Source organism: Cygnus olor, chromosome 6 (genome assembly GCF_009769625.2).
Source record: "Cygnus olor isolate bCygOlo1 chromosome 6, bCygOlo1.pri.v2, whole genome shotgun sequence".
NCBI lineage: Eukaryota > Metazoa > Chordata > Aves > Anseriformes > Anatidae > Cygnus > Cygnus olor.
This window is the reverse complement of record NC_049174.1, coordinates 9,055,607-9,069,603: the sequence shown is the minus strand read 5'-3', so window position 1 is coordinate 9,069,603 and position 13,997 is coordinate 9,055,607. Positions and strand designations below refer to the sequence as shown.

The following is a 13,997-nucleotide window of genomic DNA, read 5'->3' as shown; positions in this document are numbered from 1 at the left end:
ATTTAACACTGCTGCTGGAGCCCATCCCCTGGGGCAGGCAGCGGCCTGGGCCCTCTCCTCTGCACAGTCACCGTGGTAATTCAGCAAAGTCCCAAAAAGCACACAAAATGGGGGGTGCTCGGGAGCCCTGCGCCCCTCAGGAAGCAGATGTGAAGCCCAGCAGACACCACAAGCTGGAACCAAGCCCTGCAGGAACCCCAGCCCCTATTACACAGCCTGGCTGTGCTGAAACACCCTCCTGCCACCCAGCAGAAAGGGAAAAAGCACCACCAGAGCCTTCATAACCCTGCTGCCAGCATCAGGAGCAAAGCCCCTCACCTGGCTCTAGGCAGGATTTTACCATTTGCAGAGGCAACCGCTAGAGTAACACTTATTGCACACACCTGGGGCCAGCAGAGCTTGGATGCACCCCAAGTAGTTTCCTTCAATTTGTAATTTGCTTGCGAGTCTCCGATAATAAGCAGAGATTTTGAGCCCATGCTAATGTTAAGGGACCAAAGCCGCTGTATTTTCTGGTGTGGAAGAGCTGCTCCTTGAGATGCTGGTTTTCTACCCAGAACACAAATTCCATTCTCTGGCAGGCCTCGCTCCGTAATGGTGTTTATGCTGTCCCAGCAATACCTCTCTGGAAGAAAAAAATAAAAATCTCCCCTAATTTCACTACAAAAACTCTTAACCACCTCCTTTTCCTGCAGCTACAAAGCACTTGTTACAAGACTCATAAATGCTTTCTAATTAATTACACGTATTTTCTAAGCAGAACATGAATTTCTCCCTGATTTCCTTCTTGACCATATTTTAAGCACTTCAGCTCTGAGCCTTTTGGATTTCTGGCCGGGCTGATTTAAAATATATGGTGTAAATGTGTGTAAGTGTATGATGAGCATATGATAAGTGTATGAGACGCGATGGAAATCTCTACCATCGGGACTATTTTGGGAAAGGTGAAGCAGGAATGTGCGTTCACGTGTGTGCAAGTAACTACCACGGCCGATTGCTGGAGCGTTTTCATAGTGGCTGGCACGTCTTCTGGCTGTCCTTGTGCTCAAGCACATGAGAGGTTGAAAAGAAGCAAGGGCAAGCTGCAGGCTATGAGGAAACCTGTGGAAGAGCCCTCGGCTTTGAAATCCTGCCTGGCTGGTCAGCTCATCCCGTGGAAATCCTGTCCTGTGAACGCTTTACACACAGAGGAGCTGAAAGCCCTGGCTGAGCGGAAAAGCCCAGCGCTGGGACCTTCTGGAAGCAGCATGGAACAAGTCCTTCTCCCGCAATCTCACCCTTTAATTAAGGAAGACGGGAAGACTGGCTGGGGGAATGATTAATGAAATGAACAAGTCACATGAGAATCTGTGGCTGGGCCAGGGAGCATGCCAAGCTCCCCACACAGGCACCCAAAGCTCCTCTTGCCTCCCCTTCTTCACCTTGTGCCACTATTTCCTTATAAAAGTGGCATCAAGAGCTTAATTTGCAAATTGAAATGAATTAATGAATTAACCTCCCGTGGCCTCAGACAGATGTGGATGTGCCACGGCACCTTCGTGGCACTGTCATCCTGAATTTCAGCCCTCTGTGCCAAGCGAAAGGTGCCCATGGAGCAAGAGCACCACGCAGTTTCTCCGAGGAATGATGCAGAAGCACCTCCAGAAACTCATGGAGAAGCTTGTGGAGAAGCTTGTGCACCTGCCTCGAGCTCCGAGGACGTGCCACGGGTGTGCTGGCGCTGGCCAAGAGCCTGGAGAAGTGATGGGTTGATCCCAAACAGGCTCAGAGCGGGCCACGCACCAAAATCTGGACCCAGCGAAGCCCCCTTCTGCCCCAAATGTGGGTCTGTCAGGCACAGCGCCCGGTCCTGGGTGGGAAATAACCTTTGGGGTGGCTGCGGATGCTCTCCGCTCCCCAAGTCGAGCGTGCTCCTTTCGGGCGTTGGGCGCTGCCGACACGTCACGGCCGCGTTGTGCAGGCACGGTGCTTCGCTCCCCGGGGCTGCCGAGCATCCAAGTGGCCATAATTCACCGGAAGGGGATGATCGTGGATCGGCGAGGCCTGGAATGAAGAAGAGGGAGAGCAAGAGGAGCGCGCACCGCCTTCGTTTCGCCTTCCTGCCCGCGTTTGGGCCGCGCCAGGCTCCGGCGGACGAGCGCGATGGCTCCCAGCGGCTGAGGCCGTGGGAAAGCTGCGGAAGGAGCGGATCCAAAGCCGGGGAAGGGCTTGGGGAGGCGCCGAGGGGCCGGGGGCGGGCAGAGCCCGGGCGAGCAGAGCCCAACGCGGCTCCCTGGAGGAGCCCATGGGGCTGGGGGCCTGGCTGCGCTCGCTGGGCGGCTGCTGCGGCTGCTGCGGAGGGGAGGCGGCGGCCCCCGAGAAGGAGCCGCTGCTCAGGTGAGTGCCCCCCTTCCTCATCTCCATCCCTGCGCCCCCGGGGCCAGGGGGATGCTCCCAGCCCAGCCCCTCTTCGCCTTCTCCCACCTCTGTCACCCCTTTTGCTGCTTTTTACCCCGCTGGAGGCTCTGGGGGGGGGGTTGTGTGCAGGGTCTTGCCCCCCGTGGCGTGATGCCGCTGCGTGCGCTCGGCTCTCAGACAAACAAATCGAACAAGTTTTCGAGAGAGAAGCGGCAGCTGCATCTCCCCCTGGAGAGACTGCGGGGCCGAGCCTCGGGGTTGGGGTCTCCATGGGGTGAGGAGGAATGAGGGGGTCCCACCTGGGCTCCCCACACCCCTACAAAACCCCACGGACTGGGGATGCTGCGGAGGGCGAGGGCAGCACAGCCCCTGCAGAACACGCCGTGGCGTTGAGCAGCGTGCACGCTGCTTTCTGGGGAGATTTCCTTTCTTTGCTGTCCGGCTCTGAGGTTGGGAAGAGGACAGACCCGTGCCCACGCAGAATTGGGGTTTGCACCCTGCAGGTGGCTCCGTGCGCGGCACCTCTCCATCCTCCCACAGCGCCGCAGGGGTGGGGGGGCTCCCAGGACGTGGGGTGACCTATTTAGTGAGCGGGGAGTCACGGGAGCTGCCAGCGGGGATGGAGGCGCCCTGATTCCGTGCTGCTAAAGCGGTTACCTCAATAAGAACCGGATAATCCCCAGCGTGGGGCCTGCAGCCCAGGAAATTCGTATTAACCTAATGAGAGCTCGGTGCACGTGCGGAGAGGTGCGAGCGTGGTTGTGCACCTTTCTTTAGCAACATGCCTTCGTACACCTGTCCACGTATTGCTGGCTGTAAGCAGGAAAGGCTGTACAAATGCTGGGCATTTGAAAGGCACCTGCTACTGCACAAGTGTGGCCACATTAATTAACCTAATAGCCTAATCACTGGCTTGTCCCTGGATGGGATGCTTTGGGGTTTTATATTTCGAAGCGGGGATCTCGCGGGAGCGCGGTGCTGTTTATTTTATTGCAGCGTTGTTTAAAGGGAGTGACTTGGTGGGGATTTCAGCTCTTTACTCTTCGGGAGCTGAGAGCCCAGGGATAGCCCCCTAAGTGTTGACTCCGTGACTTTTCACCTTAATCTTCCCAAGCCATAAATCTGATATTCAGAGAAGGAAGCAGTGATGGGAAGGAAACCTGTGAGCAAAGCATTAATGCTCACCATTTCTGGATAAAGACCAAAAGGCAAAGCAGTCTGAGTCCTCTCTGGTCCCATGGAGACTGCTGCAGCTGGCCTTGCAGGCTGCCCTTCACGTGCTTGTTTTTCCCCCATTCCTTCAGTTTTGGTGATGTTTGGCAGTACAGCGCACTCAGGGGACACTTGCTCTGTGCCCGTGCTTCCCACTGTTGCCCACTGTGTTTGCTTGGCTCTGCTGCCTCCTGGGCAGTGTTTGGAAATGAAGACGCTTTGGGAAGAGCCCTGCAAGCTGGGAGAGAGCGGCTCGTAAAAGCTGAGGCGTGTTAGCGTTATTGCCAAATAGTGTTTCCATGGTAAGCCAGGTGCTGAGGGCTGCAGGTGGCTCGGTGAGTAGGAGGAAGCCCGCTGAAGGCAGAAGGATGGCGATGAAGGCTTGCGAGTGATGCCCCGTGGGTTGGGATGCTGTGTGCCCTGCGGGGAGGCTTGGAAAAATCACAGAAACCCTCCTGGCATGGCTGGATGCTTGCTCTGGTGTCCCCACGACGTCCCCTGATCCATCCACAGCATTTGTTTGGGGCTGGCCGGGTGTGAAGACACTTTGGGCAAGCCCGTGTTGGCAGGGCTGAGTTATGCCATCCACACCCTCACCCCTACCTTCGTCTGCTTGGCTTCAATGGGAGATTATAAGAGATTATCTTTCCCCTTATTACCTGTTGCTCAGGTTTTTGGTTTGCTGAGTCTAATTAAGCTTCCTGCAGGAATGCTCATGTGAGTTTTGCTGTCTTATCCATGTGCTGGAGCTCCTCTTAGCACCCTTTGTAACGCCCTGATGTCTCAGGTAAAGCACCCACAGTGCTATCTAAGGTTTGACTGGATGGGTTTCTAGAAAAAGTTGTCCCCGCGGAATTAAACAACCCTATAAAAAACCATGCACTACCACTAGCAACAAGCACAGCGTGTACAAAAGCTCCTCATCTCGTTGGGTCAGCCTCCCCAGAAGGTGATGCTCTGCTTTGCTGACCATTGATCGAATAAATCCAGGATTTTCTCAGCAGGCTGAGGAGGTCACCATCCCGTGCAGCCCCTGCTTGAGCAGGGTCACCTCCAGCAGGTTGCCCAGGTTCGTGTCCAGTTGGGTTTTGAGCATCTCCATGGGTGGAGACTCCACAACCTCTCTGGGCAACCCATGCCAGTTTTTACTTAACATTAAAACAGAATTTCCTGCATTTCAGTTTTCATCCTACCATGGGGCAGCACCGAGAAGGGTCTGGCTCCATCTCTCGCTCCCTCCCACCAGGAATTAGGATGGGATCGGGTATTCAGACTAGGCACGTGGATGAGATCGCCCCGAACCCCCTCTTCCCCAGTCCCAGCTCTAACAGAAGCACCACGTGTTTTGTCCAGAATAAAACACTGCCCAACAGCCGTGCCTGTGAGGAGGAGATGGGTGGGAGTAGAAGCTTGAGCTTGACAAGAAGTTGAGCTCGGAGAGGCTGGGGGCGATTGCACAGGGGGGCCATGGGGAGATGCGCTCCTAGGGTCTTCATTTTCACAAGGTGTGCCGGTGTGGACACCGTGAAAAGGGATTCAAGCTCAAAAAGAGATTGAAGCTCACAGAAGGGGTTTTTTGGGAAGGCCAAGGTGATGCTCGGGTGGTTGACACAGCCTCTTATCCCCTCTCTGCAGCAACAACAATCCGTATGCCTCCTTCGGAGCCACACTGGCGCGGGACGAGGAGCAGAACCTGTGGAGCACCCCGCACGACGTGACCCACACGGAGGCGGACGACGACCGGGTGCTGTACAACATGATCGTGGGCAGGAGCCAGCTGGACAAGGACTCCGAGGTGAGGGCGGGCAACCTGCCTTGGGCTTCACGGAGCACTGGTGTCACCGGCTCTATTTCCTAGCTCACCAGGACGGGTTTTGTCTGATACTTTGTTTTGGGGTTTCTGGGATGGGATGGTGGTAGCTCTGCCTGCGGTGGCCACATCCCAGGTTCACATGGCATCGCCAGTGCCTTGGGCTGAGCTGCTGCTCCAGTGAGATGTTGCCTTAGACACTTCTCCGATGGGTTATAGGACAGTTACCAAGAATTGGAGAAGTGGCACGTCACAGAAGGGAAAAATCATCTCTATTACATAAACACTGCTTTGAAGCCCTCATTTCCTTCCCCAAAGCACTTCTGTGCAAAGGAGATTTCGGCGGCCTGATTAGGACCATGCTGTAGCAAATATAGATGCCTTTCCCCCTCTCTGATTGCTTTTCAGACTCCAAAATGTTTTCAGAAAAGCCTGGAGGCTTCCTGTTTAATTTCAGCATGATCCCATTTCATCCAAGAGACCGCGAGACCATAACTCCTCCCCGCTGCGAGATAGTTCCCTTAAACCAAAACCTTTCACTAGATGGTATGACTGAGATTGAGAAAAATGTATTAAATATCAAAATACCCTTTTCCTTCCCCACTTTATCTTCTCCACCTTACAATTGTTTGTCCTGGAGAAGATGGAGAGCTTCACCCAGCTTAATTGGGTTGAAGGAAATGAGGACATCTCCGTTCAGGGGCTGGGTGCGGAGCGGGGTGGACTTCAGGGTCCAAAGCAAAGGAGAGCACATGATAGTGCCTGATTTCAGCCTTTTGAGGCCCATTATAAGGCAGGAGTCATAAAGCACTATTATTAGCTATAAAACGGTATCCTAAGTGCTAAATGATGGCTCCCTGGGCAAAGGAGTGCTGTATGTCAGCCTCACTGGGGTTGCAGATGTGAGTGTAAGTTGGGGGCAAGCGAGCAGGTGCTTCTGCTGCTGCTTGTGCCAAAACAACTGCACCATTTTTTTTGCAGCATGATTAATAAAAAACCCTGAGGAGCATGACATCAGGCTGACCTGGAAGCTTGCTGCAGTGCAGCGTGGTTGGAGAAACTCTGAAGGTTTGCATGAGCTGCAGCGTGGGGCCGTGCCCCATGCACGTGCTCTGCAGCAAGGAAAACTGAGGCACGCAGGGCTGAGACACACACGTTGCTTAGCTTTAGTCTCATGCCTCCCATCCAGGTCCTGTAATTTGCTTAAAAAGAAGACTCGAGGATATACAAGCTGTTGTAGTCCTCAGCTGCAGCCCTTTCCTGGTGCCAGGACAGGGAGGAATTTGGCCTGGGAACCCAACATTCCTCCGGCCGGCCCCGGGTGCTGAAATCTCTCCTTACTCTCCAGCGAGCACTGAACAAAACTAGGCCAGATTGCATCGCCCTCTCCTCCTAATGAAAGAGAGAAAAGTCTAATTGCAAAACAGTGCTGGCCTGCGAAAGCCATAAGCTGCTTTGGGAGCTGCTGCTGGCAGCTGGTTCCCAGGGAGCGCACAGATGCTGCGGGGCAGGGGATGGGCCAGGGCTGCTGCTTCGTGCTGAGCACAAGCGTCACGAAACCATCCCTCCATTTGCTCAATCTCGGTTAAAATAGGACCGAAAGGAGAACTGACCCCTGGATCTCTGCCCCTGGATTTAATTTCAGCATGCGGTGCGCTTACTGCGTGCTTCCTTCCCACCTTTATCGCCGTGATTTCCTAGCACGGGGGGCTGGCAGGACCACAAAGGGCAGCTCTCTCCATGTGGCTACGTGACACTGCCGTGGCATTCAAACCCGTATCGCATTTTCCTCAATCTACCCCATGTCTGCTTCCTGTTGCATTTTCTGTTTTAAAATCACTGCGCACAAAGAGACAAGTGCTGTGAGCTAGGACAGAAGCGGGGGGTCAGGATGCAATGGCAGGGGAAAGCCTGGGCGCCCCATCGCCAGCAGACTGATGAATACCAAGGCATACCAAGCTGTACCTTTTTGGTGGTGATGCCAGGAGTCTGAGCTTCTGGGCATCAATGAACAGATGAGAAAAAAATATGTTTTCCTCCTTTGTGCTGTTCCCTGAGCAAGCCTGCAGGGTTTGGTTGGTGGAAACCGCCTGGTAACTCCGCATGGTGCCCAAGGGTGGCCTGTAAGCATCCCTGGAGGAGCCTGTTGACATTGTTTGCCTATACAAGCATTTTTTTGGCAAGTCTTTACATCAAGACAGGCCGTTTTTTCTGAAAGAGCAGTTGCAGCCCATGTGTAAGTGGAGGAGGCTGGTGAGGGGTGAGCACCACCTCCCCATGTGTAATCATAACAGAGCAACATTCGAGGTGCAGCACAAGGCGGTGATTTCCTGTGCTCACACAGCAGCAGAGACTTCGGACACATCCAGCTCGGTGTTTCTCCTCCCTGCCCCTTCCCTTCGTAAAACTTGGCAGCTCCGGTGCAAATTCCTCATGCCCTCGGCTTGCATAAGGCCAGCGGCGCTGCTCCTCGCCCAACCAGGGCAGCGAGCTCCCAGGGGCAGGCGCTGCGCCGCCCTGGGCGAGATCAGAGCTCTCAGCGAAGCTCATCAAAGCTTGGGTCAACGTTTTGAATATGGAAAATTCCTTTTTTTTTTTTTTTTTTTCCTGCGGCGGTGTCAAACCTGTTGTGGTATGAAATAAAAGCTTGAATCTGGAGGTGAAATGAGAACCTCTAGGAAAACGCGGCGTGATTTAGGATGTTGCGTAGAAACGGGGCAAGGCGCTGTTCCAGCAGGCAGCCTGCTAACACGGAGGGAAGTGTTTTATGGGACTGTGTTTACGGGACTCCAGTGATAACGGACAAGCTGAGATGTGGGAGGACGGCTCAGTGTACGAACGTACTTGTGTTTGTATTTGTTCAGCTTCTTCATGCTGGGTGAGAGCAGGAGCACCCCTGGGTGCAGGGTGCTACCTCCCTGGCCCAGGGTTTTGCAGTTTTTCACTAATAACTGTGTTTCAACCCCATTTCTTAAAAAAAAACGACAAACAGTGATATAAATTGCTTTCAAGGGAATAAGGGAAATGGCCTCAGTAGGGGGTTGCTTTGGCAACGTGAAGAGAACTCCCTGCTAATTAGGAAATTTCCATCTGAGCAGGGATGAAAAGTCCGACGGCGCCTGCCTGCCCTTTGGCACATTTGTTCCATAGTCACGGAGCATCATCCAAGCCATGTTTTCATGTTCAAGCCCAGCTCCAAGTTGCTCGCCCTGCTGAGGACGGGAGGAAATAACACCCCACAGCAGCAGCAAGGGCCAAGGGAGCACAGGGTTTGGCACGAGCCCCAGCTCCCTGCCCTCGGGTTTGGAGCATCCTCAGCCTCGTGATGCCGCCCGGCCCCACCACAGGTCACCTCCTGGTGACTCAGGGATGCACGCGGGGAACACCCGCCTGCTCTTGGCTCTGATGTTGCTTGTTCCTGCACGGAGACAAGGGGCCAGACAGCATTTGCTCTTCCTCTGCTGTGTAGTTAAAGGGAGAGGCTTTTTTAGATTAATTTTGGGGGTAGAAAGCTCCTGTTATTTCTTCATTAAAGCAGCGCAGCAGGCAGCCCCCTGCTGCATTTAGGACGGCTGTGCTGAGGGGAGAGGTCGGTGGTTTCTGAGGCTGGTGGAGAGCAGGGCATTGCCCAGCCTCACCCAGATAATCCCTGCTTTTCAAGCCTTCGTGCTGTCTGGAGGGCAGCCAGAGGTGACAAACAGCAGAGACAGGCGATGCTTATAAGCACCATCTCCGGTACCAAAGCCTCTCTGTTGCACCCTCCCCAAATTCTCCCCCAGCAGGGCAGTGTTCGAGGTCCTCTGGGACTGGGTTCACTCCGTAGAGCAGCTCAGGAAGCAGGATGTGCAAGGAAGTCATAACCTAGATTCCCTCAGAACAAAAATAGACAGGGGAAACCTCGCTGCCCTGAATCCAGAGAGCGTCACGGCTCTCTCCCAGCCATCAGCTCGGCAGCCTGACCCCCTCCTGCTCCTGCCTCCTCCCTTCCTACAGCCAGGGGCTGGGCCAGCTCTTGGCTTCCTTTTTCTGGCAGCCAGGTGCCCTCGTGTGCACACTGTAAAGCTGCACCTTTACGTGGCAGGCATTTAATTCTCGTCAGCCATGACATATTGGCCAGCTTGGGGAAAAAGCAGTAGAAAAAAAAACAGTAAGAAATCTGCAAGAAATCTCCATCTCGAAATCTCCATCTCTACCAAATCAAGGAAACTCGGTTAAGGCAGCAGCTGCTGGAAAAGCAGTGGGGTTCCTGAAACGTAGTCTGCCTTTGTAGATATTCATCACCGCCCTGAACCCAGGGAGGAAAATCCCAGGGGGGTGGCACAGATGAGCACCCGTTTATTCTGCAGGAGTCCGCCTGTGTTGTCTGCTGCTCAGCAGTGTGATTAATTAAGGCTGTTAGCACGAGGAAATGATCTGAGCGATGCTCCAACCCGCTGCGTGGACGGTGCTGTCAATGCATCCTTCCCAGCGTGCGTATTTACATCGTCTATTTTTATTGTTCCCAACTGCTTTTGAAGACCTGCCTGCTCCAGGTGGAAGCCAAACAGGGGGCTGAGCCCTTTGGAGAAGACACCGTGTCCATGACCATGCACAGCAGCAACTTTAAGTTTTCTACAGGCTGTCATCAGCTATTAGAAGTGTGCCGTGCCAGTTTTACCACAAGGGTATGCGAATAAGGTGTTGCAATAGGCTGTAGAAGGTAATTATTAATATGTGCTCATGCTTTCTCAAGCTGCAAGGGTCAATTAAGGTGTTTTCACGGCCTGAGGTTTTGGTACTAGCTGGGGTGTCAGGGTATGGGGTAAAAAAGGGCTCTGGCTCGTGTTGTTCCCCATCCAGGACAGCACCACCATGTCCAGCACCGAGCACAGCGGCAGGTTTGTGCTCTCCCCGTCCCACCAAGGAGCCCACCTCGGCCGGCAGCAACACCCAGGCTAAATTCTGTGATGCCAGCTCAAAGGAACCGGAAGCCTGCTCAGCCTGCACTAAGGAGATACAGAGATGCTGTGCCAAAAGCCAAGCTAAAATATCCTTCCTTGCTCAGCATAAGTTCTCCCAGAGGCACCAGAGGCCTGGCCATTGACCTTCACAGCGATCCCTCACTGCCAGCGTCACTGGTTTAGCTCTGGCTCCATTTCTAGAAGCTGAAATTCCTAGAAAAGCAGCAGAGCCCCACCGTGTGCAAATGCCTGACTATGTTATTTCTTTGCTTTGCAGGAATGGCAGAAGCTCAACTATGATATCTATACGTTACGGCAAACCCGGAAAGAAGTGAGAAGCAGGTGGAAACACATTTTGGAGGATTTAGGTAGGCTGAAGGACAAAACGATGTCATTACTGTGGTGCTGAGTGAGAGGTCCCATGACTGGAAAGCCCAGGGACCATGGCCAGCAGAAGGCAGGGGTCCAGGAGAGCCCCTCAAGCCCAGCAATGCGCAGTCATCCATGTCTAGTTTCCTTTTGCAAGCTTAGCAGGAATAGCTGGGAGCTCCCCCTGTGTTTTATAAACAAGATAAGCAGGGAGAACTGAATATTCCTTCCAGATTTGATCACAGATACCTCTAGTTTTCCTCCTTGGCTCATGCCTCTGATCGGAGTGAAACCACCCACTCTCTTTGCTCCAAAGTGAATCTGAATTGTTCTTGCACCAAAAAAAATTGCCCAACATTGTCACTAGGATGAAAAGAGATGGGGATCCAGGCCACTCCTGGCATCTGGATGGGAGGAGCACCGAGAACTCACAACCAGGTATCAGCACTTGTCTGTGCCCAGGTGCTCCACAGCCTATGCAGACCACATGTGGGAGAGAGCACTTGGTCCTTACATCTATCCCTGCGTGTTGAGAAAGACTCTCCCAGGTCCTGAATCTGTCCCTGGTCATTGACAAAGGCCCTCCCAAGCAGCCACATCTCCCTCACATCTGCAGTGGCTCCAGAGTTGGTTTGCAAAGGGTAGGAAGCTCAAGGCCTGGGATCTTTTGGCCGTAGCAGAGCGAGATGTGAAAGCAGAAGAGAAACCTGCTATCGCTCACTAGCTACACCTGTGTTTTAATCATAAGACCATCACTCGTTTTCCTGTAAACATTTTCAGATAAGATGCATTGCCACCAGCTCCCTGGAGCTGAGTTAGTGGTAGCAATTACGTGATCACTGCCCTGATTCATCCTCCTCCCTTTTCCTTCCCTGGGTACCTTTCCTATAAGAGATGCTGACTGCTACGGGAACGATCTCATGTGCATTCATTACTGCCAGAGGTTTTTTATCACTTTCACTTACAACTTGCCAGCAACATACTGCTGTAATCACTGGGGTGCCCCGCCAGCCCCAAAAGCTCTTGCACCACTTACATCAGGAGCATGCAGGAGCTGAATCAACACCCAGGGTTTGGGTGGGGTGATCATGGCCCTCCTCTGAAAAACTAGCTACTTGCTCTGAATTTTCTTAATGATATTTATTCCCCAGGCAGCAAGCTCATGCCTGCCCCAAGTGCAGCCATGGAGCTTGCTGTGGAAAAATCTGGTTTGTTTTAGTATGTAGGGAAAGCAGCAGCCCAGGGTGGAGGGGGAATGAGGAACTTGGCAAGAGCATTTAGTGTTCAGGGATGGCCCCTGCCCTCCGTACATTTGTCTCCTTTCTCTAACATCTCCTCCTCAGGTTTCCAGAAGGAAGCAGACTCCCTCCTGTCCGTGACCAAACTCAGCATCATCAGCGACTCTCAGAACATGGGCAAAGCCCGGGACATCCTGCTAAAGCTGTCTGAAGAGACAAACATCTTCCCGACCAGCTGGCAGCTCTCTGAGCGCTACCTCTTTGTGGTGGTGAGTAGCTCCGAGCGTGCCTCCCTCCCTGAAACCCCCAGCTCTGCAAATGGGCTCATGCACAGGGGAGCAGGTAGGTGGAAGGAAATTCAAGTACCTGGTAGCATCTGGAGCAGCTCCATCAGATATTGCACCTGTAGCTCCTTGGAGACGTGACTTGCAGCATCATCAAATTGCTCCCGAAGGTGCTGTGCAGTTGGGTGCTCTCGTAGCCTGTTAATGAGGTGGGAGAAGATTAGACCTCAAGCCTGGCTTAACCTGAGAGCCACAGAGGGGGGACCCTGACCAGGCAGCCCATGCTGATTGTAAAACCCTCTTGCTTTGGCAGGACCGGCTCATAGCTCTGGACGCTGCGGATGAGTTCTTCAAGATGGCCAGCGTGGTGTACCCAAAGAGAGCCGGCGTGGAAAAGGTGGATGAAAAGCAGGTCTCCGCCGGGATGCCCTGAGGAGCACGCCTCACTGGTGCTACAGCGGGATTCCCTCCCCTGGGACCAGGTTCCCCTGCCGAGGGCTTGTAGCACAAGTAGTGCCCTTCCTTGTTTCCCTGCTGAGAAGCGAGTGGGCTGCCCAGAGCAGAGCTGAGAGCCAGGGGTGCTCCATGGGGAGGGTATGGGAAAAGGGCTGGTGGACCCCAAGGTGCTCCAGGAGAAGGGAGCAGGAGCTGCTGCAGCGTTGTCCTGGTGGGGGGCCACCAGCTGGTAGGCACGGGGGGAATTGCTGCTCCCAGTAGCTGAAAAAGGTGGGACGTCTCCGGTGAGGAGAGCCACGTTGCTCCCTTCATGCTATCAGCCACCTCCCTCAGCCCTCCCATCCAGGAGAACCAGCGAGGAAGGGAAAATACCTCGGTCGTCTACAGCTTTGGGACATTGCTCTGTGTGCTGCTCCTCATCCTCGTCCCCGCCGGGCTGGTCCCAGCTCCTGCAGGAGAGGAGCTCACGGCTGGAGCCTCGTTCAGTTGGGTGCTGGGACCGCAGCAGTGAGCAGTTTGGAGGCGTTTCTCTCGAGGGATGCTCAGCCCGACACTGTAAACAAAGGTAGATTTTAGGGAGGCTCCATGGTGGGACCTGCTGAGAAATGTTCTCCTGTAACACCCTCAGACTGGTCACACCAACGTCTTCATTCATTTCTGAAAGTTCGGGTCTTAATTGCAATAGGAACAGCACCACAAAATTGCACGTGCTGTCCATGGATATGGTCACTGCTCTTCATGAAGATGTTAAATGGACACCCTTCATATCTTTGTGTGTGCGTGTGTGTCTGATAATGAGCAATAATTTTAAAACACTGGATTTCACCACTTAAAAACAAGTGGAAGTTCATCACTGGTTATCACGTTTGCTGCTAACGGACCAGTTGAAAATGCTGGTTGCTTAGGACCTCCCAAAACAGCAATATAGAGCTTTTATTTGTTTATACCTACAGAGTATGAAATATATATATATATTTATGAAACATTTCTGCTTGTCAGTCTTCCTGGGAAACATTTTTCTCAGCTCTAGACATCAACGAGAACTGGATTTAATAAACAAAACATGCTCCAAAACCAAGGTTTCTTGCTCTCTCTCTGACCCTATTCAGGAAACAACATTTATCTCGCCTGCTGATAGCAAAAGGGCTGAGGTATTTGTAGAGCGTGGGCTTCTGCAACCTGTTCTTTACACACATACAACTTACCTGTTGACTTGCAAGAGAAAGGTCATTTTCCAGCCTAAGACCCAAAGCCTCCATAGAAGATGATGGGGACTGAAATGAATTTCAAT

The 13,997-nt window shown here is 53.2% G+C and overlaps 1 protein-coding gene across 1 annotated transcript; it reads left to right on the top strand.

The window, feature by feature from the left end:
* The first annotated feature begins 66 nt into the window (after positions 1 to 66).
* On the top strand, positions 67 to 13,762 carry MREG (melanoregulin). The gene is made up of 5 exons (XM_040560796.1): positions 67 to 2,376; positions 5,245 to 5,404; positions 10,637 to 10,727; positions 12,072 to 12,235; positions 12,564 to 13,762. The coding sequence occupies exons 1-5, from the start codon at positions 2,285 to 2,287 to the stop codon at positions 12,681 to 12,683; spliced, it is 627 nt and encodes a 208-aa protein (XP_040416730.1). The 5' UTR covers positions 67 to 2,284; the 3' UTR covers positions 12,684 to 13,762.
* Positions 13,763 to 13,997: the final 235 nt, after the last annotated feature.

What these genes read in the sequence shown, in the direction of transcription:
- MREG (XM_040560796.1), top strand. Translation starts at nt 2,285, where the DNA reads ATGGGGCTGGGGGCCTGGCTGCGCTCGCTGGGCGGCTGCTGCGGCTGC. An exon ending in ACACATTTTGGAGGATTTAG is followed by an intron (nt 10,728 to 12,071) that starts GTAGGCTGAAGG and finishes TCTCCTCCTCAG; the next exon opens with GTTTCCAGAAGGAAGCAGAC. An exon ending in AGCGCTACCTCTTTGTGGTG is followed by an intron (nt 12,236 to 12,563) that starts GTGAGTAGCTCC and finishes TTGCTTTGGCAG; the next exon opens with GACCGGCTCATAGCTCTGGA.